Here is a 27,412-nt window from a genome sequence, read left to right as displayed (position 1 = left end):
ACATCTCCTCAGTCAGACAAAAACTGCCTTACATACTTAGAAAATGTAAAATAAATAAATGAATAATGCCGCAGTGAAAATTTACCTGTGAACATCAAACATAGAAATTGCTATTAGAGATAGTATATAGTATAAGCTGGATGTGTGTGTGTGTGTGTGTTCACTACTCACTGCTCCTTACGTGTGTGCACTTTCTTAGATTAGTTAAATGCAAATTCCCAGTATGGGTTACCATACTTGGCCTTCACATGTCACTTAAATGGCTTGTACATTTAAAAATAATGGGAATGATTGCATCATACTTTTGCAAAAAAAAAGAAAAAAGAAAAAAGCTATATATTCTATAGTGGTTAAATATAATCCTGGTGGATTGTAATCACATCTATGTATGTATGTTATGTGCTGTTCCCCGGGAAATATCTTGTACCTCACGCCTGTCATGGGTGAAAGGGTCATTGAGCTGATCTTTCCCCACAGCAAATGGTTTGCTAAAGTGCTGACCACCGGCAGAATATGTTGCACTCCCCCATGTGAAGTGTAAGCTCTGGCTCCTCCTATGGTATTCTAAACGTCTGCCTAAAATCCACCATAAAGAGGAAGTGCATTAATTGCTCTCTTTGAAATCAGCATTGGTGGACTTGTTGCTGCCAAGGTAAGAGACTCTTTGCATGTGTGGAATAGTTGAACGTTTCTTTGGAGTGCACACTATGCACTATGACAGCTGATAATAAAGTCTTGTTCTTTGCTGGCTCAGGACTGCGTAGCTCTAAGATCAAGGCAATCTACTGGATGGTCTCCCAGTCAATATAATTTATACTGGATATCATTACTTTCAAATCCAGAGTTAATTCAAAGCCTAAAATAAGGTAAACAAGAGCCTCTTAGAATTGAATCTGCTGTACAATTGATTATAATTGATTGACAATTGACAATATGATTATGAATTATAAAATTGAGATCAACTGTATTTATAATAATATTATACTGTATACATATATATAATATACAATATAATATTGTCATGTGACAACTAAACGTATGAATTATTTTTGGCAGGCATTGCAAACATAGATTATTTCTATTGGCTAATAAAGGTCAATGCACTAAACTACAATGGCTAATATGAATGACCTGTGGAATCCAGCAGCTTTAAAAGATAATGCCTACATATCAAAACGAAGTATTAGAAAGATTCTCATCAGCAAGAGGCATTATCCGCCTAAGGAGAGTAACATTGCAGACACCATGAAAATGAGCCTCAATCTACATACTGAAGAGGATATCAGCACTTCTACCAGTTGCGATGAAAGAAAAAACAATAAGACGAGAATCCAAGAGATGATTACTAAAAATCCAAGAACTGAAGCTTCATGCCACCTTCATGTGAAAAGTTCTGAACGATCCTCTGGAAAGGAAAGGAAAGTGGATGAAGTGGAGGCTGAGTCTGGATCTGACTATAATTCCCAACTGAATCATGAGTGCTTGGAAGCGACCAGCATCACCAACATGAAGGTGAATAAGAAGGTGGATATCACTACTCCATGTGAACTGGCAACGGTTCCAAGAAATCAGCATGAAGCTGCGGCGGACGAATGTGAGGTGGAGGGAAACGTAGCGGACAACCTGAAATCTTCACAGAAGCAGGTTTTAAAAAATCAGGTAGTGTTTGCGACCATTAAGAAGCGAGGAATGGAGGGAAACACGGAAAACCGTCCATACAAGTGCACTTACTGCAACTGGGCTTTCAAAAAGTCCAGCAACCTATTGAGCCACATCGATACTCACCGCGGTCTTAAACCACACGTTTGTGACTTGTGCGGGAAGGCCTACTCGCACCAGGGGACTCTTCAGCAGCACAAGCGGCTGCACACGGGCGAAAGACCTTACCAGTGCCCGTTTTGTGATAAAAGCTACATTTGGTCCTCTGACTTCCGCAAACACATCCGAACGCACACCGGAGAGAAGCCATACATCTGTGAGGAATGCGGCAAGGACTTTGTGCGCTCCTCTGACCTGCGGAAACACGAGCGCAACATGCACACCAACAACAAGCCGTTCCTCTGCAAGCAATGCGGCAAAACCTTCAACAAACCCCTGTCTCTTCTCCGCCATGAGCGTACGCATTTGGGCGAGAGGCCATTTGTTTGTCCGGAGTGCGGGAAGGCATTTGCCCTGGCCAGTCGCATGACGGAGCACAGGAAAATCCACAGCGGAGTGCGTCCCTTCGCCTGCTCTATTTGCTCCAAAGCTTTCACTAAGTCCTCCAATCTCACCGAACATCTCACAGTTCACAGTGGAGTGCGGCCACACAAGTGCTCAGAATGTGGGGTTGCATTCGCCGTGGCGTCCCGACTTGTGCGACACCAGCGTATTCACGCAGCTGTGCGGTCTTACCACTGCCAGCGGTGCGATATGTCTTTTGGCCACCTTGCAGCACTCAAGAGGCATGAGAAGCAGCATGGGGAAGGCATGATCTTTGTGTGTGGGCAGTGCAGTAAATCTTTCCCTCAGGAGTCCCTGCTCACAGAACACATGCAGAGCCATGCTAATGCTAAAACTTGCGTTCCTACCCATTCACACTGAACTGGAAGACTGTAAGTTAGCCTGGGTTATTTTCTATCTATCTATCTATCTATCTATCTATCTATCTATCTATCTATCTATCTATCTATCTATCTATCTATCTATCTATCTATCTATCTATCTATCTATCTATCTATCTGTCTGTCTGTCTGTCTGTCTGTCTGTTACAATTCAGCCTACAGTGTATCTACTTATCACAATTCAGCCATAACAACATGGTTATATTTAGCTAGAATTGAAAAACAATTTAAGACGTATCTATTTTTACAAGTGTTAAATGCAGGGAATGGTGGGGACCACCGTTGAAAGGCTTGGATTTCAAATAAATCACTGTGTATATTTCTAGCAAAAAAAAAACAAAAAAAAAAAACACACTGTAAACACACTGGTGACCCATTTGTAACATGTTAATGGCACTTGATGGCCTCTTGTCGACCAAGGCAGACTCTGTGTGTGTGAGAAACAGAAAGTAAGGTGGAATATGTTGAATTCTCAGTGGTGAAACAAGCATGGTGCTATTTTAAGTTTCAAGATATGTTGTTAAAAGCTAAAAGATATTACTATGTGATATAGTACTATTTTTTGGTATGAAATGTATGCAGCAGGGAAACATGTATTTTGAGGTTGGTACATGTTATATGATGAATTAAATTAATTATAAAACTGTTACCTCTTCTTTTATGCTGCTAAAATCACTGACTTAAATGAGATTGTGTTGTATAATATTGAATATGAATGTCATTACCATTACAAATAAAAATGCTTTTTTCTTCATTACAAAATGTCACACCAGACAGACTAAATAAAATCCAGTATTATTTAGGATTCATGTCATTTTTATGTGTGAAATGTGGTTTTGGAGACATGAGAGGGTGTTGTGATAGTGATTTATTCCTGTTGTTGGCTCTGTATGAGGACACGAGACCTAATTCCCAGAGTGCCACTTCTGGTAACATTTGTCGCTTTGCTGCCAGACCTGCTCACTCATGGTAAAAGAAGATGGCATTCATCTGGTCAAATTCCACTGTCCTGCTTTGCAACAAGAGATGTTGGCTCATATTTCCATATTTTTAGTTGTAATTTATATGATTAAGTATATTTTAGTTGTAAATAAAATGCATTGACGTATACAAATACAATTGATTTTTATTCGAATGTATTACAACAATTTTGAATACAGTTTTGGAAGATACATTGAGTAAACAACTTAAAACATCAATATCTCTTCATCTGGGATAAATCAAGGCTGTGGCCCAAAGGGACCACCTGTTCATTTTACAATGTACAACATTTCCCACATCTTCACTAGAGTCCGGCTCTCTATCCCAAACATATGAATTGTGAAAAGCCACTTAAATTTTTTTTTTGCATGTACAAAGGTGGGGAAGTGGGGGAGGTGTTATGTGTTATACAATTTAGTGACATTGCCAGCTGTGATGACAGTTTAAGTTCATGTTTCCATGGGTCACAGCACCTTTGCTCAGCACCCATTCCATCATGTTCCCGGCCCCAGGGGCATAACACAAATCCCTAGAGTCAGCATAGGGAGCTGTGCTTCAGCTGTTCAACGGCTTCATTCAAAGATGAAAGGACACCAGACCCATACAGATTATTTCAAGAACCCTATGTCCTCAATGTATTTCTGTAACCACAGATGTTACTGTATATGAAGATACAGACGCTCCTCTGACCTTCTCTAGAGGAACTGCATGGGTTTGCCTGAGAGATCCCTTAGTCATGTAATCACTGGGCTGGAACCCAAAAGTGCATCCTTGAGTTCCACAGCTGATGATTATTCTTCATTGCAGACCTTCATTACGGACCCTATGAACAAAACAATAAAACCTAAATATTTTCATGACAGCTATGGTGTATATATTTACATTTCTCAGGATTTTTACCTGTGACATGGACCCTTGATTCTGATTCACGGGTCCGGACAATTTTTGTCCTGTAACAAAGAGACAAACTTCCCATTAGACTTGTTAAAGCTCTTGTTTAAGCTTTGAAAACTTTGAAACCTTTAATTTGAACAAAATACTGCTGATATGTTGGTCAAACATGAATAATACATATATATTCCAGATAATAGCACCTATTGGCCATCGAATTTCCACATCTTTTGGTAATCTTTAATTTTTAAAATTTATCTTTATAGTGCTGTCAAATCTGATGTCAATTAATTGCATCTAACATAAACGTTTTTGTTTATATAATATAAGTGAGTATATGTGTATATGTGTGTGTTTGTTTTTGTGATTTATGAGGACAGAAATTTGTATAATGACATGGGTATTACACTGGTATTACAATGTGAACTTGATTTATGAGGACATTTCCAGAGTCCTCGTATTTCAAATGTCTTTAAAAACACACTAAACAGTGTTTTATTAAAAATTCAAAAATGCATAAAGTTTTCCGTGATGGGTAGGTTTAGGGGTAGGGTTAGTGTGGTAGTGTGTGTGTGTGTGTGTGTGTGCACACCCATTTACTGTATGTATGTATATGTATATAAATATATATGTGTGTGTGTGAGTGAGTGAGTGAGTGAGTGTGTGTGTGTGTGTGTGTGTGTGTGTGTGTGTGTGTGTGTGTGTGTGTGTGTGTGTGTGTGTGTGTGTAAATAAACACACACACACACACACTAACCCTAAACCTACCCATAACGGAAAACTTTATGCATTTTTACATTTTTAATAAAACACTGTTTTAGTGTGTTTTTAAAGCCATTTGAAATACGAGGAGTCATAAATGTCCTCATAAATCAAGTTCACATTGTAATACCAGTGTAATACCCATGTCATTATACAAATTTCTGTCCTCATAAATCACAAAAACAAACACACACACACACATATATATATTTATATACATATGCATACATACAGTAAATGGTTGTGCACACACACTCACACACACGCAGATATACATATATATATATATATATATATGCACAACTTTTATGTTAGATGTGATTAACTGATTTGACAGAACTAAATCTTTACTTTTCCAGACACAGAAAAATTCACTGATTTTCTAACTTTATTGACTATTATATTAAGTAAATAAAATGGAAAAATATATGCTTTACAAATTTTAATGCAAAATATTTTCAACCTGTTCATTCTGCCAAAATCTGCGCTGAGAAAGACTAATTATTTAACTAATATTTAACTAATTATTTACAAAACACAACTGCATTAATAAATGATTAATAAGTTGCATGCTAACGATTTACACATGTGTTGTAAGTTATCTTAAACAATTGTAAATCATGATACAATCAGATCATTAGTAGATTATTATATTATTAATCACTTTTAAATCACTGAAATATCTGTCAAAATTGTTTAAGTATCCTTATCTCAATAAACAATGGTTAATCTTGAACTAATGATGAATAGACCATTAGTAAATGATCAGTATATAGTTTATTGATGTATCGTGAAGATGTAATCTGGTCTGTGTTCAAAAGCACTAACATGCAGGTATGCTTAAAACAGTATTTTTAAGAAGAGTAATGTATTTGTTTTTTTAAGTGGATAAACATTTATAAATAACTCACAGTTAGGGGGTTCCAGTGGGTTACGTTAAATCCTTTCACTCCTTTCACAGACTTGTGTTCTGTGTGGATCTAGTAATAATGTGAACCTCAGAACCAGTTTTACCTTCCACTGAAGCCCACATGAAGATGCACAGGGTTTAAAGACTCCATGTGTGTCAGAGAAGACAGCTGTCTATACCTTCATCAGTCAGCACTCACATTGCATTACAAACTACAAAGTAACGGTTCGAGTGAGATGCAGAGTGACTCTTTGGAGGATGGCCATGCGGATCAGGGGAATGTTTGCAGCAACTAACAGCTTTAATTCTGTTAATTATGTTTAGCTGTCAAAGCACTGGTAATGTAGCTTGTCTATTCTTTATACTACTTTTTGTGATATTTTAAATGAATTATTGTGACTGTATATTGTCAAAATGATTATCTTTAGGGTTATAGGGTGAAGTAGGGAGTTTAAAATGATCCACAAAATAGTATATTGTAACTAAGATAATTGTCACTATAAATTATATTACATTTTCATTTTTGTGAAGTTGCTGAAAAGTGGTTACATTTAGTATAGGGGTTAGTTAGGGGCTCAAAGATATCTATAACAGTCAAATATACTTATCATTTAAATATCTAATAAGGGATTTGTATAGATTTGCAACTGAAAGGTATACCAGAAGCTTTGCATATGGCAAATAAGTTATACATTTAAAAAATGCAGTTTGTACATAATTTATAAAGAAGATCTACAAATAGAGTAATTTACACTTTAGATTAGGGGATGCATAACGTGTTGTAAATGACTGATACACACCATTTGTAACAGGTAAGAAAGATCTACAAATTATATGCAACACATTTACAAATCATAAATAGTTTACACTTTAGATCAGTGGATGCAGAAAGCTTTGTAAATTATGTATTCATGCATTTACACATAAATTATAACAGGTGTTGAACCGTTTGTAATTTGTTCTGCAATGTAAGCATGCGTGTTTGTGCTTTTGAACACAGACCAGATTACAACTTCACCATAAATCTATATACAATATACTGATCATTTACTAATGGTTTCTTCATCAACAGTTCATGATTAACCATTGTGTATTGAGATAATGATACACAACAATTTTGACAAATATTTCAGTGATTTATAAGGGATTAATAATATATCAACTAACTTATTAACCATCTACTAATGATCTGTTTGATTATTTCATGATTTACTATTTTTTAGTTAACTTACAAGACATTTGTAAATTGTTAGCATACCACTTATTAATCATTTATGAATGTATAGTCATGTTTTGTACATGATTAGTTAATCATTAACTAAAAACGTATAAATGAATCATAACTGGATTAAAACATTCATAAAATGTTAACATCACGTATTAATCATTTATTAATGTATAGTCATGTTTTGTAAATGATTAGTTCATCATTAACTAATAATAACTAATAAAGGACTGACAAACAGAGCAATTGCAGTGATTTAGGACATTTTGATTCTGTCAGCTGGTGCTCATTCAATGTACAACAGTCTCAAAGCTCAGTTGCTGAGTCAGTGATGCCAAAACCAGGCAGATGTACAGATGTTCTTCACTCACCAGCATTCCTAGAAAAGGGATTGATCCCACTGAATTGAGGCTGTGAAGCTTTTGGGATCGGTGGAGGAGGAGAAGGGAAAGGAAAGTTGGCTGATGACTCCTTACAGGAAAGACCAAAATTGTGTTACTTGACTGCGAACAAGGCTCAATGAAAACAAAGCTTTACACTGTCACTGTGCAAATGCTTTTTATGGCCATTGGAAAGGAGCTTTATCAGGTTTAAGTAACTATGATAAATGTAACTAGAATGTAAAGTTCGTTGGAACAAACTTTTATGTTGGCTTGACAAAGCCTTGTCTGAAAGTTCGAAAGTTTTATATTCTTCTTAGCATGTTTTATCATGTTGTTAGAATGTCGTAGCATGATTAACATGTTGTTAGTGTTTAACACATTGTTAGCATAAATTAACGTTCCTAACATGTTTTAGCTCAATGCTAGCGTGGATTACAATTTTGCTAACATGAATTAACATGTTTTAATACATTACTAGCATTAATTAGCACATTGCTAGCATTTAATACCATGTCGCTAACATGTTTTAGCAAATATCTAGCATGTTGTAGCACATTGCCAACATGAATTAACATGTTACTAACATGTTTTAACACATTGCTAGCATGTTTTAGCATTTTGTTAGCATGATTAGCACATGTTATGATCTAATATGTTGCCATGTTTTAACATGTTGCTAACATGATTAACATGTTGCTAGCACAAATTAACACATTCCTAACATGTTTAATATGTTGTTAACATGGTTATCATTTTGTTTACATGATTTAGCTGGTTGTTAACATGTTTTAACAAGTTGGAAACATAATTTTACACACTGCTAGGCAGCATGTTGCTCACATGATTTAACATGTTGTTAGTATTTTGCATGTTTTTGACATGTTGCTAGCATGAATAGCATTTTAGTAACTTTTTACTAACATTAACACGTTGCTACCATGAATTTGCACAGTGCTAACATGACTTAACAAATTGTTAGCATTTGCTAACATGATTATCATGTTGTTAGCATGATTAGCATGTTGCTAGCACAACTTGACATTTTGCTAGCATGTTGTTAGCATTTTTTTAAGTTGCTATCATGATTTAACATGTTGCTAACATATTAACCATGTTGTTAACATGATTTGCATGTTGTTAACATGTTGCTAGCATGTCGCTAACATGTTGCTAACATGATTTAGCATGTTGTTAACATGAATTATGTTATTGGTATGATTAGCATGTTGTTAACATGTTTTAACATGATTTAACATGTTGCTATCATGTTCCGTAAATTGGATCAGTTAGAAAAGATATAGCAACTTGATCAGAACCGTCTGCAGGTCTGACCTGAGTCTGGTGGTTAGCTTTGTCAAGCCAACATAATGAGTGCAAGATAAAATGAACTTTGACAAATTGTTGAATTGCTTGAATTATTCCAATGATTGAAATACTAACTATGGAATATGGCAGTTTAAGGTTGCCATGACGCAGAGGGTTTCACAGTTACCCCTCTTTTCCACCACATGCTCAACAGTGAATACTTTTATACAATAAGGATGAACATGTCATAAAAAACAGTGTTTTCACTTTGTTCTGATTTAAATCTCTTTTATCATAAACTATCCTAGACTGTTATTTTACGATCACTTTATGGGAAATGTAAAGATGTCTACCCTTGTGGTAGGATTGGGGTCTGGGATTTGTTCTTTTGGGTCTTCTTTAGGCTTGGATTTGAACCAGCCACTGAACCATCCAGGCTTAGAGCTCTGTTCAAAAATGAAACAATACAATAATACTAATAATAATAAATACATACATACAAGATCAAAAAGTAAAGAGGGAATCGTGTAAACATTTGATGTAATATATACCGTAGCTGATAGTGTGTTGGCCTCTCTATTGTTGTCCTCACTTGGATTTGTCCCAGACTGATTAACACTCTCAACTACAGCGTCGTTTTCAGCAGCACCCTGCTTAAATTGTAAATAAAACATTGACAATTACAGACCAATGTATGAGACACACACACACGTTTACAATTAAACTGCATAGAGGAGATGTGTGTAATTTTTTTTGTGTTAAAATACTTCCAATCTCTCTTTAACACACAGAGACAACTTCCCCAAGGTTGATCAGTCTTTCAAATAAAAAGGAACTGAAATGGATCTATTTGTATTTCATTTTCTCACCATTATTGCATCAGCAGAAAAGTCACCACCTTAGAAAAGAAATTTTGAAAAATAACATTAAGAAAATAAATATTATAAATCAGTGTTTCAAATATGTACACAACTGTTCAAAAGTTTGTTTGTTTTTAAAGATTTTTTTAAATGTTTTTTTAAAAAGTGCCTTATGCCCGCCAAGGCTGCATTTATTTGATCAAGCATACAGTAAAAACAGTAATATTGTGAAGTATTGTTACAAATTAAAATAAATCATATTTTATATTTTATATGATTCTTTGAAACTCAAGAAACATTCCTTATTATTATCAATGGTGAAAACAGTTGTGCTGCCTAATATTTTTGTGGAAATTGTTATATATTTTTTCTGGATTCTACGATAATAGAAAGTTAATAATAACAGCATTTATTTGACAGAAATATTTTGTAACATTATAAATATCTTTACTGTCAGTTTTGAAAATGTAATAAAGTATTAATTTCTTTAAAAAAAAAATTGAACGGTAGTGTACATATACATTAGTTTCAATAGATCATTGAAGAATGGTATATAAGGGTACATTTACACGACCACAATGTTTTTCCTTTGCGTTTTTCGCATACAGGCGACAACGTTATCAGAACGATTCCTGTTCAAACGGATCCACCAAAATGACTAAAAACAATGTATTATGCATGTCAGGCCAGTAGTTGGCGATGTCACAATGTAAAGAAACAATACACACGTGCATGACAGCACTGTTTTCATAAGTTCACGTTTTTGTAGTTTACATGGAGACGATAATGGTATAGTTTTAAAAAACTTGCACTTTAAAACACGTTTTCAAAAGTTTGCATTTCCAGGCGCCCAAAACGCCGTTGTCGTGTAAATAAATGGGCAAAACGCATACAAAGTTTTTCTGTTTTTAGTTGAAAACGGTGTCGTGTAAACAGCCCCAGAAACATATCATACTGATTCCATAGTAATCTTAACCTGTATTACTGTAGCTTTTTGGAGGCGAAGTGTAAGCAGCAGTGTGACTGTGAAAGGTATCATGTTTACTGCTGCTATCAAGATTAGCTTGGCTTTGGTCTATTGAAACTGGTGGAGGCCCAAACATGTCAATAGGAAAGACTGGGGGCAGTTTCATCGGTTGCTGGGTCGGGTACAGTGGCACTGGGGCAACAGTCCTAGGAGCTTGTTCTTCAGAAGAGAGGCACGCTGGTGAGTAAGACTCCTGAAACCGGCCATCAGTGTGTGGTCTCATGTATTGAGATGGGTTTGAGGGTTCATTTTCAGTGCTAGCATGGTTAACCGCCTCTGTCTGGGAGCCTTCTGTAAGATCTACAGAGAAGCCAAGAGACAAAACACAAGACATTTTTGCAGCATAATGACAAACTGAAATTACAGGAAACACTAACTGACTTTCTGAGTTTTATTGTGACCTAGTGGCTCAAAGGGCAACATCATGGTCACATACTCAAAAATCTCTGGTATTTGTTTTTGACCTGAACACTTGTTGCTGTCCTCATGAGTCCAAGTAGTCTCCCCGACTGGTGACTGGTATGTCTCACTACAGTAGTTCCCCACCTAAACAAATAAATAGGTCACTGATGGTGGAACCAGTGGAAAGGTCATCATATGAATCATTAAGTAAAGTGCCAGTTCTACAGGATGTCTGAGGCCCTATTTATAACTAGTATTACATTAATATCAAATGATCAGAGGGTTAGCTCTAAATATGGCTGTGATCAGGGTCCAAAACATTTTCACTCAATCCAAGTTCAGGGGTAAACATAAGCAGTTGACACAACATAACCTTTGCAGTATAAATACAAATGTCCTAATGTGCCCTGGACAACTGTGGAAGACAGCCAACTCACAAAACAAAGGTAAAATCATGTAAGGAATACACACATGTATGTGAAATTCAGTTAATATGGTTATATTTTACATAAAATTATATTAATATATGTATATTACATTTTTAATGTTTTCTCATAGTTTCATATATATATATAGTATTTTTGTGATATACATTTTTAGTATATATAATGAGATTAAAATGTATTTATTTGAGAAAAGTACATTTGGGAGCTGTTTTGCATGTTATCAACATGCAGTAATACTTACTAATGTACTGTATATGGTCACAAAATCGTAGTCTCTTTGAAATCCAATAACAAGTGGTCACAGGAGACACTTTAAAAATAGGTGTAAACTTCTATCTGTTTTTGCTGACAACTTGTGTCCTTATTACCCGAGACAGATGTCAATACTAGGTCAATACCGGTCAGAAAGTCATAGGTTATGCAAAGGTAAAATGAAAGTGTGGTCTCTACATTGAGTTCCATATGGTCTTCCCATAGACAACCCTGAAAATCTTAAAGTGGACTAACGACTATCATACATATAGTGTACAAACATTGGTTTTACCAGCATTGCCTGGTGTCTGCAGCGAATCTGCACCAGCCAGTCAGGGTCAAGAAAAGGCTGACTGACACCTGTCTCACTGAGCTGTGCCTCAGAGAACTTCAGTCTGTCCACCATCTGTGTTAGCAAACAGACAGATCACAAAACAGGCACACACATTTCGATGCATACACAAAATGAACAAAACTACAGGATTAGTTTTTAGTACTGTATGTACAGGTGTGTTACTTTAATAAGCTCTCCAAGCAGCACTAAATGGGGTTCCTCTATCCTGAGCAGAGCTTTTGCCACCACCTCACAGTAGTGGAAGGCTTGAGAAAACAGACCACATTCCAGCAACCGGCATGCATACAGGAATTTATACACCTACACAGAGCACAACACAATATTATGCAATATATAAATCACATAATCACCCACTGAACCATTGTACATCAACATATAAATGTGAAACAGTCATGTAATCAGAATGTGAAAAAGAGTGACCTATAGAAGGTATGACAGTTATCCAGATAACTTTATTTTTAAGTCAAATTTATTTCTTTATAAACCTTTGAAAAACCTTTATAAAGAAAAAAAAAATGGCCCTAAGGGGTACAATTTTGTCCCTTCATGGAAAAGTTGTGACAGCAGTCTAAGTGAAAGAGAGGGGGTACGCCACTCTAAAACGTTTGGGAACCACTTCTGTACATAATGTGTGAATTGTACCTGAAAAGCAGGAATGATAAATTCAGGATTTCCAAGCCTTTGACAGTACTCAAACAGTTCAGTACAGCGAATGGCAGAGTTGTGACAGAACTTGGAAAACTGTGCACTGCAATCAAAAGATTAAATGTAAAAGCCATTTAAATTCAGATCAGGAACGCAGTTATTCAGATATGTTAGCATTTACACTGAAAAAATAAAAAAGTGTAAAGTCCGCACACTGAAAATTACTGCTCCAAAAGAGTTTATTCAAACAACGTTTCGACCCTCAGGTCTTCATCAGGCTCAGTGTAAATGTAATAGTGAAGTCAACTTTAAATAGACACAGGTGATCACCTTAATTAGGCACACCCAAGAAATCATGTGACAAATACAAGTCATGTGACAAATCCAAGTCATGTGACAAATCCAAGTTACAAAAAAAAAGTAAAAAAAAAAAAAAAATTATACATATACACACACATAAAAAAAAAATAAAAAAATAAAAAAATATAGGTGTGGTAAGTGTGCTCAGTGTGCTTTTACACACAAATGTAAATCGTTTAGTCATCCACGCACTGGTCGTGATATTCCGATACGGGGTACCATTACCTGTGCTTCCACTCATGTTATTTATTTAATTCGTTGTCCTTGTGGTCTTGCATACGTGGGTAAAACATTCAGACAATTACGCACTCGTATTAGTGAGCATCGCAGTAACATTCGAACTGGAGATATGCGCAGTCCTATAGCGTCTCATTTTAGACAAGTAGGCCATAACGTCAGCGTTTTGCAGTACATTGGTATAGAAAAGGTAACAAAACCCTCAAGAGGAGGAGATTATGAGAAGAAATTATTACAGAGGGAATGTTTTTGGATTTATACCTTAAATACTTTGTCACCTTTAGGGTTGAATGAGGATTTTGATATTAAGCCATTTTTATAGTGATTCAAATTTATTTTATTTTTTTTAAATATGTATGTGTGTATATGTATATGTATGGATGTGTATGTGTATGTGTATATGTATGTATGTGTGTATATGTATAATTATTATTTTTTTTTTAGGGGTTCAAGCATGAAATGCTGAAACCCTATTGTAATTGTAAGGAATATGACCCCGATTGGCCCATAGGTGGCGCTACAGCAACCAAAAGTACAAATAACGCTTAGGCCGTTTGACCTAGACTCAAGTGCCTTACACCACTGTGATCCCTGGCTCAAGGCGGACAAAATGGCTATCTCCAAATTCGATTTAGGCAGGGAAAATTTTCTGCTATGTCGCATTTTGTCCAAAACCTACTTTTGTGAACTAGTCCCTGGTTTTTCGCCCGATCGGAACCAGACCAGTCTAGGACAATTCTCTGGACTCTCTAGATCAATAATTATCGAAAAAAAACTTTGAACTTTTGCATTTGGGTGGCTGTAACAGGGTCATTTAGAAAAGGGGCGTGGCAAAATACACTAAAAAGCCTATAAATCTTATTTATTAAGTTTTAGTTATCAAGCCTATGAACTTGATAACTAAAACTAAAATTGAAATAAAAAAGTATAATAATAAAAAGTAAAAGACATTTATTAACTATAAACTAAGTCAGGACAGAATGTAGATTACCATGGAAAACTCAGAACTTCACAAAAATTGGTGAGCATATGTGACATAACATCATTAACAAGCATGCAAAATTTCATGAAGATCGGATAGGTGGCGCTATAACTGTTAAAAAGCTTTAAAACCATATATTTCCTATGGTAAATTGCCTGTATTGACTGTAAATGGTGTTTTCCATCTATTATGTCAGTGGTTAGATGCTTGCTAAATAAAACTTGATAACTTTTGTGCTTAAAAACCCTTAAAGGCCTTAATAGCTTGAACCCCGATAAATGCTGCTTGCAGCTTTAATTTTTTTTTGTAACTTGTATTTGTCACATGACTTGTATTTGTCACATGATTTCTTGGGTGTGCCTAATTAAGGTGATCACCTGTGTCTATTTAAAGTTGACTTCACTATTCCATTAACATTGAGCCTGATGAAGACCTGAGGGTCGAAACGTTGTTTGAATAAACTCTTTTGGAGCAGTAATTTTCAGTGTGTGGACTTTACACTTTTTTATTTTGTCTGTATTATTTAGTTGTCCTGCACCTGCGCCCAATCTGGGTGTTTGGGATGTGCACACCATTTTTGTATTTTTGATTCTTCAGCATTTACACTGAATCTTCACCTTTGCTTGCTGCCCAGAAGCACCAGGCGCTCTGAACTGTTTTTGTACCAGCCAAATGGACATTGGGCTATGAGGTAGCAGATTTGGGAGGCATACAGCATATCCCTGGAGGCTGAGAAGAAAACATATTTAAAGTCAAGATCTACTTTAAGAATAATTTTAGATTACATCAAAATATGAGAGAACATACAAGAATGGTTATTTCTAGAAACTGGACTGGACATTACCTAGGGTATCACCCATGGTGATGATGGACCTGTGATGTATGGTTGGGTCTGCTGTCTCATTGGACAGCATAACAGCCAAGTGTGGTTTCCACTCTCCCCACTTCTCACAACTCCAGGACTGCAAAGAGGAGAGGAGAACATCAAGAAAACATTTAGAAGAGAAGGTCAAGAGGATGATTTAGAGGAAAAGAAAAGGTTTTACATGAGGTCTGACTGTTTTGCACTTCTGCTTAAAGGAAAAATTCATTCAAAATTTAAATTTAATGAAATCTAATTATTCTATCACCTTCATGTCATTCCAAATCCATATGCTATTATTTTTTCACTGAAACATATCCTAAGATCAATATTGATATATATATATATATTTTCAATATCAAATCAATTTAATGCATCCTTGAATGAAAGTATTAATTTCTTGCGACCAGGTCGCAAAGTAAAAAAACCTTCCTGACCCTAAAACTTTGAAAGGTAGTGTATTTCAAATCCATTCCATAGCTTTGTGAAAATCTAGCCAGTGATATTATTAAACTGAAACTAAAATCATAAAAAAAATGTTACGTTACTTTATTTTAGCTAGTTGCTACAGTAGCAACATTTCTTATTTTCATTTAGTTGAACTTGATAACTAAAACTAAAATTGAAATAAAAAAGTATAATAATAAAAAGTAAAAGACATTTATTAACTATAAACTAAGTCAGGACAGAATGTAGATTACCATGGAAACTGCTGGAATCCTCCCAGAGAGCAGCTGGAAGACAGTTTGCAGCGGGTCACTCGGAGCCAGACTGCCTGTAAATCTGTCAAACACATAAATATTCAGTCTGCTATAGAGATGCACCGATTTGGCTTATTCTGATTTCTGATTTTTTTGTAAAAAAAACCTGCCAATACAGATTTTTGCTGATTCCAATTTTCTTTCTAAGAAATATAAATTAACAGCATATACAAACAAAAAATCTGCTCTTAAAGTAAAATGTCAGTAATAAAATAAGAACAAATAAACAAATTGCAAACAACAGCACAAATAAAATGAATGGCTTTATGTTTTTCAGGTGGGTCTAGCAGTAAATTCAGGTAAGAAATACTACATAAATTAATGTAATCAAATGTTAAATAACACTGGATAGTCTTCATTGTAAAAATTAAACACAGATTAATGCTTACAATTAAAGTTACAAAAGTTATTCAGTCAAGAGCAGAGAGTGATTTTCTGTTCTTTGATTAACATGAGAGACAGCAGCAGGAATATTAGACTGCTGCCACTTAAAGGGCCATATTTTAACGATATAAGCGCAAGTGCACTTAGGGCGTGTCTGAATATACTTTTGCGTTTGCCTGGCGCATGGTCTAAAGGTTTGTTCCTATTCTCTTAATAAGTAATGGGTGTGTTTTGGGCGTAACGTGCAATAAACCATCAGAGTATCATCTCCCATTCCCTTTAAAAGCCAGTTCAGCTCATGCCATGGCAAGCAGAAAGACTGAACGCTTCTCCAGAGCGCAAACGGATCTGCTCGTGCGTGAGGTTTAAGCGTGCAAGCAGACCATCTACTGGACAAGCCGGATTCCACCATATGTACACAATATAATCTTTTACTGAATACCTTTAACCTTAACTTTAACCTTTAACAGAATACTCACAAAGATGGACATTTTGACATAATTTTGTGTGTATCTGACCGTTTAATCACATGGTAAGCCACTCATTTCGGTACTTGCGATTCACAAGCTGTTTGAGAGGCGGTTTTATGTGCACACCACTTATATAGTTCAGTGGTGTATGCTCTTTTGGTGTGAGAGTGAAACCTGCGGGAATTAGTCAAAGTATGCGCAATACAAGCACTATTTAACCGGAGCGAATGAGACAAGTGAGTGAGAGGAGGCGGGTATGTGTCACTTCGCCGCTGGAGAGAAGAGAGCGAGAATGCACAGCTCGTATTGGTGTATCAATTCTACAGAAAAGGTGTATTGGAATGGTTTCAGATATTTCAGAATTGATACGTATCAAAATGTTGATATTTTTGACAACACTAGTGTCTTATTAAGTTTGTTGCTCTGAACGTATTTGTGGTGGTTCCCCCACGGTTTACTTCGGCCTGTATTACAAATTGGAACTTTGTTGTCTTCGACTTTATTACAAATTGGATCGACTGTATGTAATGTAATATCGTATTACATTGTATTACATGTAATATCGACTGTATTACAAATTGTAACTTTGTTGTCTTCGACTCACAGCGCTGGCAACAAAACGGACCAGTTCGGAATAGAAAGACGTGAAACTGACCGACCAGTCACCGGTCCAAGCCGAACTTGCGTAAAAGTGGCTGATTCCAGTGCCTGGCCGGTCGATCGATGCATCTCTACTGCTATACTGTGCCATCTATGTACAAAGCATGCATACAACATGCACACACAAGCAAACATATTACTCGGTAAGTTCATAACATACATATCAACAAATGAAAATGCTACCGTATTAACAAAAAACAGCCCAAAAATGAATGTGAAAGAATTCTCCATTAATTGAAAGCAGATGAAATATTACAAAGATGTGCAAGCAATCTTTCAGCCAATTCCCACTCAGAACTGAAACCATACCCTTTCGCTGGTATCCTCATGAGCATGTGTAACTTTAACGCATATACTGTACTGTTTTCTGGGATTACCATTTTGATTGCCCACAGAAGCCCTAAGCTCAGTCGAGTTAGAGGAAGGTGTCTTGAGAGAAGAAGAGAGGATAGCGATGTCACTGGCTCAAAGATGTTGCATGGCCTGTAAAGGTGAGCCAGTTGCAATAAATTTCTGTCATATTTTGCATACTTCTTTTTGACAGACCCAGTGACAGCTAGGAAAGACAACTAGGAAGAACGATGATAGCTGGGAAAGACCGCAGACATCAGGAAAGACCAGAGCAGAGGTGCTTGGCAGGCTGAAGCACATTCTCCATGAGAAGGAACATTGATGGCTATAGAAAGTTATAAGATACCCCAGGGGTCGGGCGAGAGCGGGGTCGGATGATCAACCCACAAGAAAGACCACAGTTATGACCAACCAGGATAGACAATCGATGATGGAAGAGCCAAGTGATGTATTCCGGGTCTGTGATGTGGGAAGGTATGCAAAAACGAGAGGGATCTGAAGATACACCAGACAAAGATGTTTGCTCGCAAAGTGCTCGCAACCTACCTAAAGCCTTAAGGAGATTGCGAACATAAGAGGCTTTCGTCAGAGTCTAAAAAAGGCTTTCCGTGATGCCACAGAAGAGAAGCCAGCATTCAATGAAATTTGAGACAATTTAGGGAAACGGATAGGGAGCATCAATTCATCAATTTAGGGAGCTTCATCAGGAATCCATTCAAGTACTTGTCAGTACTTCTGGGTGGCAAAAGATCAGGAGAGTTAGAAAGGAACAGCAACAAAGGAGGCAACAAAGGAAGAGGCGTAAGAACATCTCTGTCAAGTTTATAGTGACAATAGAATGAAGAAAGAAATGAAGAAACTCATTAAACCGGCGGAACCAGTTATCCCTTTTGGACTAGAGAAACTAAGTTATGTGGAGGGTAAAATGCTTCTTATTTTTTTTGGCTGACCACTTTCATTTTGGACAATGAGTATATGGACACGTCAGTTCAAAAAGATTGCTTTTCGGGGGTTAGGCAACAGTTCTGTGGCTTGATCTTACCAACGCCTATAGAACTATACTCCACAAGTTAGTGGAACTAACACTGAATCCTACCATGTCGCAGAGCGCTTCCAAAAGCTCTTGTAGTGCTAGTGCTAAGGTTAACATGCGTTTCACCTGTGGTACCTTTACCACTGACTGGCAGAGGCTAGAGGTGGGCATTGTCAGTGGGTGTAAAATCTCAGTCATTCTGTTCTCAGCAGTAATGAACCTCCTCGGAAAGTGTATGGGAGAGGGTTCTGACCTTGCAGGATATCTAGAGCATGGTAGAGCATTAGATTTAGTTCCTGTTGTGTTCTATATACAATGTCCTACCTACTGCATCGAACTTCCATACATGGGGGTTAGCAGAGACACAACAGCACACTCTGAGAAAGGCCAGCTAATCTTGAGCATGTCCTCTCCTCGTGCAGGTCAAGTTTGGTAGCTGGGTAATTTCGGAGGCGACATGGCCAAATTTTGCCTAAGCTAGCTGCCGGGGTGAAGCAAGCAAGAAAGAAGCTAAAACAACTTCTTTATCGGGCCTTGTTTCATTCAGATTTCCTTAGGTTTGGGGCAACTGAGATAAGGAGCAAATGAGTTCTGGCCACGCAAAACAACTGGAAGATGCGGACAGACCTTAAGAAGCAACTCAAATTCCCAGAAGAAATAATCCATACTAGTCTCAGACCAGACATTTTGCTCTGGTCGAAGAGAACAGAGAAGGTGGTACTTATTGAGCTGACAGTACCCTGGGAAGAGAGGATGGAAGAGGCACATAAGTGTAATCTTAAGAAATATCAGGCTTTGATTCTCCAAAGGAAAAGATGGAAGACTTAGAACCTGCCGGTAGAGGTTGGCTGCAGGGGTTTCACAGGGCAGTTGCTTTAGGGGTCCCTTGGACTGCTTGGGATTGACATTAGCATCCCGGTGGATATGGAAAAAACGGATTGAGAGGTGGCAGACCCAACATATGGAAGGGCTAAGAACATCTTGAGTTTCAAGAATAGAGTCAGAACTAGGACGCTATTTTTACCGTCGAGCCCCCACCACCAGCCCCGTTTTATTCGAAAACATGATTGACTGTGCCAGTTATTGACGGGAAGTGGTTACTGCTAAAATGCAAGGGTAGATGGGTGAGTCCTCTTTTACAAACCTGCTCAGCACCGTGTTGTAGGATCTGATGTCCATTTTGCTGGCCAGAAATAGGGCGTGTCCCCAAAGTCCACTCTGCATGGCTGACTCCAGCGCCTCCTGTAGTGAGGAGAGAAAAGATCAGACATTTGAGATCTGAAAAGATATTTACAAAAGTCAAGGCACAAAAAAGGAGTTTAGGGTCAGAAAGATTTTCTTTTTAAAGAAATTAATACTTTTACTGGGCATGGATATATTTAAATGATCAAAAGTCACAATTAAAACATTTATAATGTTACGAAACATTTCTATTTCAAATGAATGCTGTACTTTTTAACTTTATTCACCAATGAATCCAGAAAAAATGAATCATGGAGCAACGTCTGCTAAAAAATCTAATAAATGCAGCCTTGGTGAGCATAAGATAATTCTTTCAAAAACATCTTCAAAAAAATCTTACTGGCTGCAAAACTTTTGAACGGTAGTGTACACATTTACAATGTAGACTTTTTCTTATAGGAAAATGGATTAAAAATATATATTAACTATTTATCTTTACAGTGGCATGGAAATATGTTTGTCCAATAAAATGTATAGGGTGGATATTGGCTTTTAAAAAATATGAAGTCCTTCTTTATGTCCCAACCTAATGTCCATTTTTAATAGAAAATGTCAACAAAGAAAAAAAAATGAATTGGCCAAAAAATGTCACAGGGTCATTAACATAAAAATAGAATCATAAATGAGAAAAATATTGTTCACTAAAATTAACCTTCTTCCTGCCAGACAGCAATAGTTTTGTGTAATTCTGAAGGTTTTGCTCTGTCGCCTCTTTGTCAGTTGGGGGGTATCCAGTGAGAAGGTCAGCAATATTGAGGTTCTCTTTTCCTGGTGTGGGTGATTCGTTAAGGTCAATGAGGCTTTCTCCATCTGCAAGCTCACCACACGTACTCATGGAGTCCCTCATCAGCAGTTCTGCAACATCTGAACCCATAATTCTCTGCATAACACCAACACATACTCAAATTAACAGTGCAAAATGGGCAATCAGACCTCACAAACAAAGCTGAAAAGAATGGTCTTCAGAATTATTCTACAGTGGCTTAGTAATAGTAACATTAATATACTGTAATAAGTAATAGGACTTACTCCATTCTGTCTGCATAGCAGTATTAGGAGATGCCACAAGAGGGCAGCAGAAGTGGCATCTTCTAATTTTTCATCCTTCAAACATTCCTCTGACATTTGCAGGGCAAAGTTAATAGCATCAACCTTATGCAAATCCTCCCTTCACAAGAGAAGAAAAAAAGCAGCAATCAATTTAAGTAGACAGCATTTCAAAGACTTACCCTTCATTCAGTGTACAAAATATATCCTTCTAACCATCCTCCACAGGGCTCGACATTAAGCCCTGTTATGTGCTTTCTAACAAGTAAATTGGTCATTCACTTGTCTAAAAAAAAGTTACTTGTACGGAAAGAATGTATGATATATAAACTCACAATTCTGACTGGGCCATCTGAACATTCAGAGTAGAGTAGGCAAAAGAAGAGGCAAAATTAGGAAAAGGAGGGGTTTAGAGAGGGTGAATCCTTGATCTCTACAATGTATATTATGAGAAAATTAAAGTGTTTTTTTTATCTTTGATGCATGTAAACCTATTGTAGGAAACCTCCAAAACAAAACAAGGAAACTTTAAAATAGCATAATTGGGGCACTTTAACATCCCTATGAGAAAAATGAATGGGAAAAAACTTTTGGAACCAAGGCTGGGTCATGGACAGGCATTGTTGCACTCTATAGGAATCAGTGAGGGTCTTTAAATATGACCTCTAGCAAAGAAGGTTAATACATACATTTGTTTAATGATGACCTAGCAGAATGTTTTGAGGGGGAAAAAACCCCAATATTTATATATTTTAAATTTCAATTATGCAAAGTTTTCAGACTGGATTAATGTCTTGCCACTTTAAGTATTATTGTGAGAGGGATATTTTGAAATATACCTAGCCAGTGGTCCAGGATAGTCTCTCATATTCTGCTGTTCTTGTGTTTCACAGAGAATTACCTGCAATCATTAAAGAACATATTTGTTCCACCATAATATTTCATATCATAACTTAAAATATGTTTGTACCGTGTCTTTCTAACCTCCAAGCTGTGGAGCTCCACTTGAGCAGGCTCACCCTCAGAGGCATGGGCTGGACTGACCCATACCAGCTGACCTGCAGGGCCAAAACTCACTGCCACATGAGGGATGCAGAACTTTAGTGGGACTACCTCCATGGGTACAGCATCTAAATCAAATAAATAACAGCCATTCTGAGTCCAGTGACCAATCAGATTCAAGGATTAGAAGTAACTGCTGTATAAAGAAAACTTAATCACACAAACCTGTGATGTTCTGACAAACCTGTGTGAGATATGATATCTGGTTCACTCTGTTCAGCTCCATTGATGTACTGGCTGAGCTCATAGCTGCTCGAGGACAGGCCTGATGCCTTAGAGCTGGCAAGAGCTCCACTATCATACACCTAAAGAAAAAATATAACAACCTGAGGGCCATCATACGCTACAATTTTTTTTCTTTTTTCTTTATTAAAAGAAAGTTCAACAGAACAGCATTATTTGAAATATAATCTCTTTTTATCAATTTAATGTGTCTTTGCTGACCCCAAACATTTGAAAGGTAATGTATATTGTAATGCTGTCTTATATGTATAAAGATTTTATACTAAAGTCTTATGAAAAGTAATTTCTGGAAACAAACCTCTCCAGTTCCATCTCCATTTTCCATACTGTCTCTGTGCTGTCTCTCTGAGACACCATACTGAGTGTCGGTTCTAAGGCTATAGCTGTCAAATAAAATGTGTCAAATCACTTAAAATTATTATTTTTTTCTTTTTACAAAATCACTGAAAAAAAACAACAACAAAAAAACGTTTCAGGCATGACAAAGTCAACAGACCCCTGCTGATCTATGTATGGAGCTCTTGCAGACTCCTGCTGCAGTCCTCTGCCCTGATAGCCCTCTGTTCTCCAACCATCTGTCTGGCTCCAGCCACCACCATCTACAAAACAGCAATGAGGTGAACATTAGATTGAATTTTGCAGATAATTAAAAACTGAGGGCCTCTGATTGAATATTATGTACCTGGGGAGCTGTACTGTGGTCTGTGATAGCCATGATAATCATAATACCCGTAGTCTTCTCTGTAAGGCCAGTAGCTGGAAGTGGGGTAGTCATATTCCTGCCTGAACAGATATTAGCAATTAGACCTGGGATTTTAGACCTGCGCTCATTCAGGGACAAATAATAACAAGGTGCCGGGTCTTTCAATATATTAATGTTTAATGCCGTTTAAAAGATTGGGTCAGTAATATTTTTTTGTAATATTCAAACATACAGTAAAAAATAAAATAACACTGTGAAATATTATTACAGTTTAAAACAACTGTTTTCTATTTTAATTTCCATTTCTTTATCAATATTGAAAAGAGTTGTGCTGCTTAAAGGAATAGTTCATCCCAAATGTACTCACCACAAGGCCATCCAAGTTGTCTATGACTTTCTTTCTTCAGCCAAACAGAAATTAAGGTGTTAGTGGAAAACATTCCAGATTTTTTCTCTATCTAATGCAAGTGAATGGTCCAAAATCCATTTGTAGGCAACTTCAAAGGGCTCCACACACAACCCCAGCCAACGAATAAGGGTATTCTCAAGCAAAACGATCAGTAATTTTCAGAAAATAAAATAAATGATATACTGACATATGCACATGATGTATGGACATTGGGAAGGTCATGCATGACATAGGCGGCAATAATTGTGGAGAAGGAGCGCTGACCAAAACAAATGGTCATTGCTATATATTAGTATTTGTTTCAGTTTATTGTTCATGTTTGTATTCTGGATGTAAACTCCTTTTGCCACCCACGTCACGTATGGCCTTCCCAACAGGTGGACATTATGCAAAAGGTCGTGAACTCAACCGTCTCATAAATGCGCTTCACAGAGTTGGACCAAGGTGAGCATTTGTAGTTAAAAACTATATACCTATGTTGGGCACCATTCACTTGCATTAGATGGAGAAAAACCCAGGAACGTTTTTCTCCAAAACCTTCATTTCTCCTTGGCTGAGGAAAGAAAGTAATATGCATCTTCTTGGATGGCCTTGGAGTGAGTACATTATCTGCAAATGTTAATTTTTAAGCGAACTATTCCTTAATATTAAATCTTTTTTGTGCAAACCAGAATATACTGTAGATTTTTTCAGGATTCAGAAGAACAGGATTTGTTTCAAATCTATTTTTTTTTCTCACTGTAAAAAAACGTACTGTCACTTTTAATAAATTTAATGCGTCCTTGCTCAATATGAGTACTTTTTTTTAAAATTGTACTGACTACAAACCTTTGAATGGTAGTGTATATTCAAAATAAGAGGTACTGAAAAGATTTCTTAATCAGTATTTTTGTCTTGATTTCAGGTAAAAACATCTCAACAGTAACATTCTTAAAACAAGATAAATGTACACATGAAATTTAACTGAGAAGCAAAATTACATAAATTATTATTCATTATTAAGACACGTTTATTTTTCTTACCCTATCTGCAAATTGTGAATAAGTGCAACTTCATATCATACAATGTTTCTTTTCTCTTACTGTATGCTTACAATCTCACAATTACCTTAGTCTTATTTATGAATCTGTGAAACGAGCTTAAAAGTGCATTGAGCTTTATGCCATTAAAATGATTAGCCAACTGGGTAAAGAAAATAAACTTAATAATAAAAACAAGTCTTGCTTCTCAAGTACATTCATTTTGTTTTAAGGACATGCATGTTTACTGAAAAAAGAAATATTGATTTTGCTGCATGATTGATAATCTTACTGTTACCTGGAATGAGGTCTGAAGTGCAACGGTTGGTTTGATGCATAACTGCTGCTATATCCAGGAATATACTCTGGTTTAGGAGGAGGACTGGCCATGTAGCTTCCATACCGAGGATCCACATGGGGCCACTGTCTTTCTCTCCCTCTTGGGTCTGTAGGTGGGTAGTAATACGGTGTTTGCTGGGAGGATCTGTAGTGGTCGTCTCTCTCACTAGACTGGTACTGATGGCCTGGCACATGCCAACCTTGCCCTCTGGGCTCCATCACACAACGCAGTGCCGGATAAACCTAAAGAAAACTGCACTTGCAAAGACAAATGTCAGTTATTAGTGAGAAGAGAGGAGGATTTTTTCTGCTGTAGTGTATACACTCTAAGTCAAATGCTATCAGTGAGCATAGATACAGAGGCTGCTTATCAGGAAGGGGGCAGTAAATCAAAAACAACCTTTGTTTTCAATTCTGTAAGTGTTTTTAGTGGTAACTTATGATATATCTAAAGACATCAGTATGAGATCAGAACAAAGCGTATATTACATTTTGTATTTTACCAGGGCAGGGTTCCACTTTATAAGCTGTCTTATGGCAAAAGATTGTTTGTTTCGTACAATGTACTAATTGAGTTCATGTTGAGGTGGAAGACGGGTAGAGGTTAAGGACGGATTTAGTGGTTAGTTTTAAGTCTGGGTTAAGGTGTAATGGAAGGGTCAACAGTGTAACTATGTTATTACAGTAATTAATTACAGGTGCATGCAGGTTTTTTTTTAATATATAAGTACAATGTAAAAACATGTATTTACGCAATAAGTGCATTATATCAAATTATTGATTTAAATGTTAATAGCCATTAAAGACACAATATAAAGTGGTTTCGAAAAACTTGACTGTAATTGTCATGCACATAAAAAGGAACGTACTGTAAGATTAATGTTTTATTTTTAATATATAATCATTTAACAACTGACAATAGTATTGCAGAAACATTTATCTTAAAATCAAATTTCAAATAACTCACAGGTTTCTATTTGAGATGTTTTCCATAATGACTTTCGCAGTTGACTGTGTACTGTGTCCTGTCACAGTTTCAAAGTGCACATGCCACATCATTTCAAAGATAACACAAAGGTGACTCATGGACCTGCCTTACTCTCAAAATCTTTCTTTGCCCTTCAACCCCTAAAAGGGAAATCAAGGGAGTCAAAATACACCTTATTTCTGATGCATCTCTTTGTGGCTATTCTAAACAGCTGTTGTCAGCTCTATGCAACAGCTGGACGTCGACTTTTTATTCATATTTCCTCTACATACATCACTGAAGCTATACATCTGTGTAAAAAGCGCTAAAATTCGCTTAAACATAAGACAAGTTTTTTTTTTCTGTACAGATAAAATAACGGTAAATGCAAAATAAATCAAAGCTGGACTTACAGTATGTTTGCATACACAGCTTTGACAGGCGCCCGAGCTTTCTGCACTCACTCCCATATTAGGAATATTTGAAGTTGCCACGTCGTGCGGAACCATCACGCACAGGCGCTGGAGCTGCTCGGACACACCTCGGAGAAACACAGTATTACTCATGGGAGGAGATCACTGCCATGTTATGAAGGGAACCTTTCACTACAGTAATTCATTCAGATTAATAAAAAACAAAACAAAACTGTGCAACTTTTCAAGCGCCTCTTACAAGTGATTGTTTAGAAATTTGATTTAGGTAAATAAATTATGTTTGTACTGAAACTGAGTAATGTATACTTGGTCACGCTTTGGCCAGTTAACAAAATTCACTGCATTTGTTAAGGACTCAAGCACTATCTGAAGTTGGTACCACATATTTTATTTTCTTCCTTAGATCTTAGATTCTTTCTTACATTCTTTCTTAGCAGGGAAGTTTTATGCAGATTTATATAAAAACAATTGCATGCTGCAATACATGTATGCATTGAATATGTGTGTATTTTAAGTTTATTTTACTAAACTAGCACAATGATGCAAAATGTCCATATTTATATTTTAGCTTATTCAACCTTATTCAGCTTATTTAAATACTATAATTTCAATAAGCAAAAACATTTCAAAAATTGAAGTTAAACAATAAATTCGAAGACTTCACTAATCCGCCACCAGATGTCACTTTAGTCACGTTGATGATCACTCAAATTTCGACGTTTTAGAAAGATTAAGTTGGCCTGAAGCAACATTATTTATTTATTTTGTTTTGTTAGTATATTCTTAAGTGATTGACTACA

The 27,412-nt window shown here is 36.6% G+C and overlaps 3 protein-coding genes across 8 annotated transcripts in view; 1 reads left to right on the top strand and 2 right to left on the bottom strand.

Annotated features, from left to right (window-relative positions):
* LOC311091899 (retinol dehydrogenase 8) overlaps nucleotides 1-27,412 on the bottom strand; it is a 239,871-nt gene that overhangs the window by 116,925 nt on the left and 95,534 nt on the right. The window lies entirely within an intron of this gene.
* znf648 (zinc finger protein 648) lies at nucleotides 538-3,405 on the top strand. 2 transcript variants are annotated; one of them, XM_084129697.1, is made up of 3 exons: nucleotides 587-652; nucleotides 755-866; nucleotides 1,057-3,405. In XM_084129697.1, the coding sequence occupies exon 3, from the start codon at nucleotides 1,114-1,116 to the stop codon at nucleotides 2,581-2,583; it is 1,470 nt and encodes a 489-aa protein (XP_083985823.1). In that variant the 5' UTR covers nucleotides 587-652; nucleotides 755-866; nucleotides 1,057-1,113; the 3' UTR covers nucleotides 2,584-3,405. The 2 variants fall into 2 exon arrangements, with proteins under 2 accessions (XP_083985822.1, XP_083985823.1); XM_084129696.1 differs by lacking the exon at nucleotides 755-866 and having other exon boundaries at nucleotides 538-652.
* Nucleotides 3,710-26,684, bottom strand: sec16b (SEC16 homolog B, endoplasmic reticulum export factor). 5 transcript variants are annotated; one of them, XM_084129691.1, is made up of 26 exons: nucleotides 26,592-26,684; nucleotides 26,179-26,339; nucleotides 25,171-25,464; nucleotides 23,424-23,524; nucleotides 23,238-23,340; nucleotides 23,040-23,124; nucleotides 22,683-22,803; nucleotides 22,421-22,566; nucleotides 22,276-22,337; nucleotides 21,419-21,557; nucleotides 21,042-21,269; nucleotides 20,292-20,389; nucleotides 16,190-16,271; nucleotides 15,471-15,588; nucleotides 15,244-15,355; nucleotides 13,045-13,150; nucleotides 12,565-12,702; nucleotides 12,340-12,453; nucleotides 11,412-11,493; nucleotides 10,897-11,247; nucleotides 9,930-9,958; nucleotides 9,612-9,713; nucleotides 9,414-9,506; nucleotides 7,744-7,843; nucleotides 4,485-4,534; nucleotides 3,710-4,407 (listed from the first exon to the last, which is right to left on the bottom strand). In XM_084129691.1, the coding sequence occupies exons 3-26, from the start codon at nucleotides 25,428-25,430 to the stop codon at nucleotides 4,399-4,401; spliced, it is 2,829 nt and encodes a 942-aa protein (XP_083985817.1). In that variant the 5' UTR covers nucleotides 25,431-25,464; nucleotides 26,179-26,339; nucleotides 26,592-26,684; the 3' UTR covers nucleotides 3,710-4,398. The 5 variants fall into 5 exon arrangements, with proteins under 5 accessions (XP_083985817.1, XP_083985820.1, XP_083985821.1 ...); XM_084129694.1 differs by having other exon boundaries at nucleotides 9,612-9,710; XM_084129695.1 differs by having other exon boundaries at nucleotides 10,897-11,238.

Source organism: Abramis brama (genome assembly GCF_963993115.1).
Source record: "Abramis brama genome assembly, chromosome: 11".
Taxonomy (NCBI): Eukaryota; Metazoa; Chordata; class Actinopteri; order Cypriniformes; family Leuciscidae; genus Abramis; species Abramis brama.
The sequence above is the reverse complement of the archived record's forward strand: the minus strand, read 5'-3'. Positions and strand labels throughout refer to the sequence as shown.

What these genes read in the sequence shown, in the direction of transcription:
- znf648 (XM_084129696.1), top strand. Translation starts at nt 1,114, where the DNA reads ATGGCTAATATGAATGACCTGTGGAATCCAGCAGCTTTAAAAGATAAT.
- sec16b (XM_084129691.1), bottom strand. Translation starts at nt 25,430, where the DNA reads ATGGAGCCCAGAGGGCAAGGTTGGCATGTGCCAGGCCATCAGTACCAG. An exon ending in GGATTCCAGCAGTTTCCATG is followed by an intron (nt 15,589 to 16,189) that starts GTAATCTACATT and finishes TCCTCTTTGCAG; the next exon opens with TCCTGGAGTTGTGAGAAGTG. An exon ending in TGCTTGGAGAGCTTATTAAA is followed by an intron (nt 12,454 to 12,564) that starts GTAACACACCTG and finishes TTGCTAACACAG; the next exon opens with ATGGTGGACAGACTGAAGTT.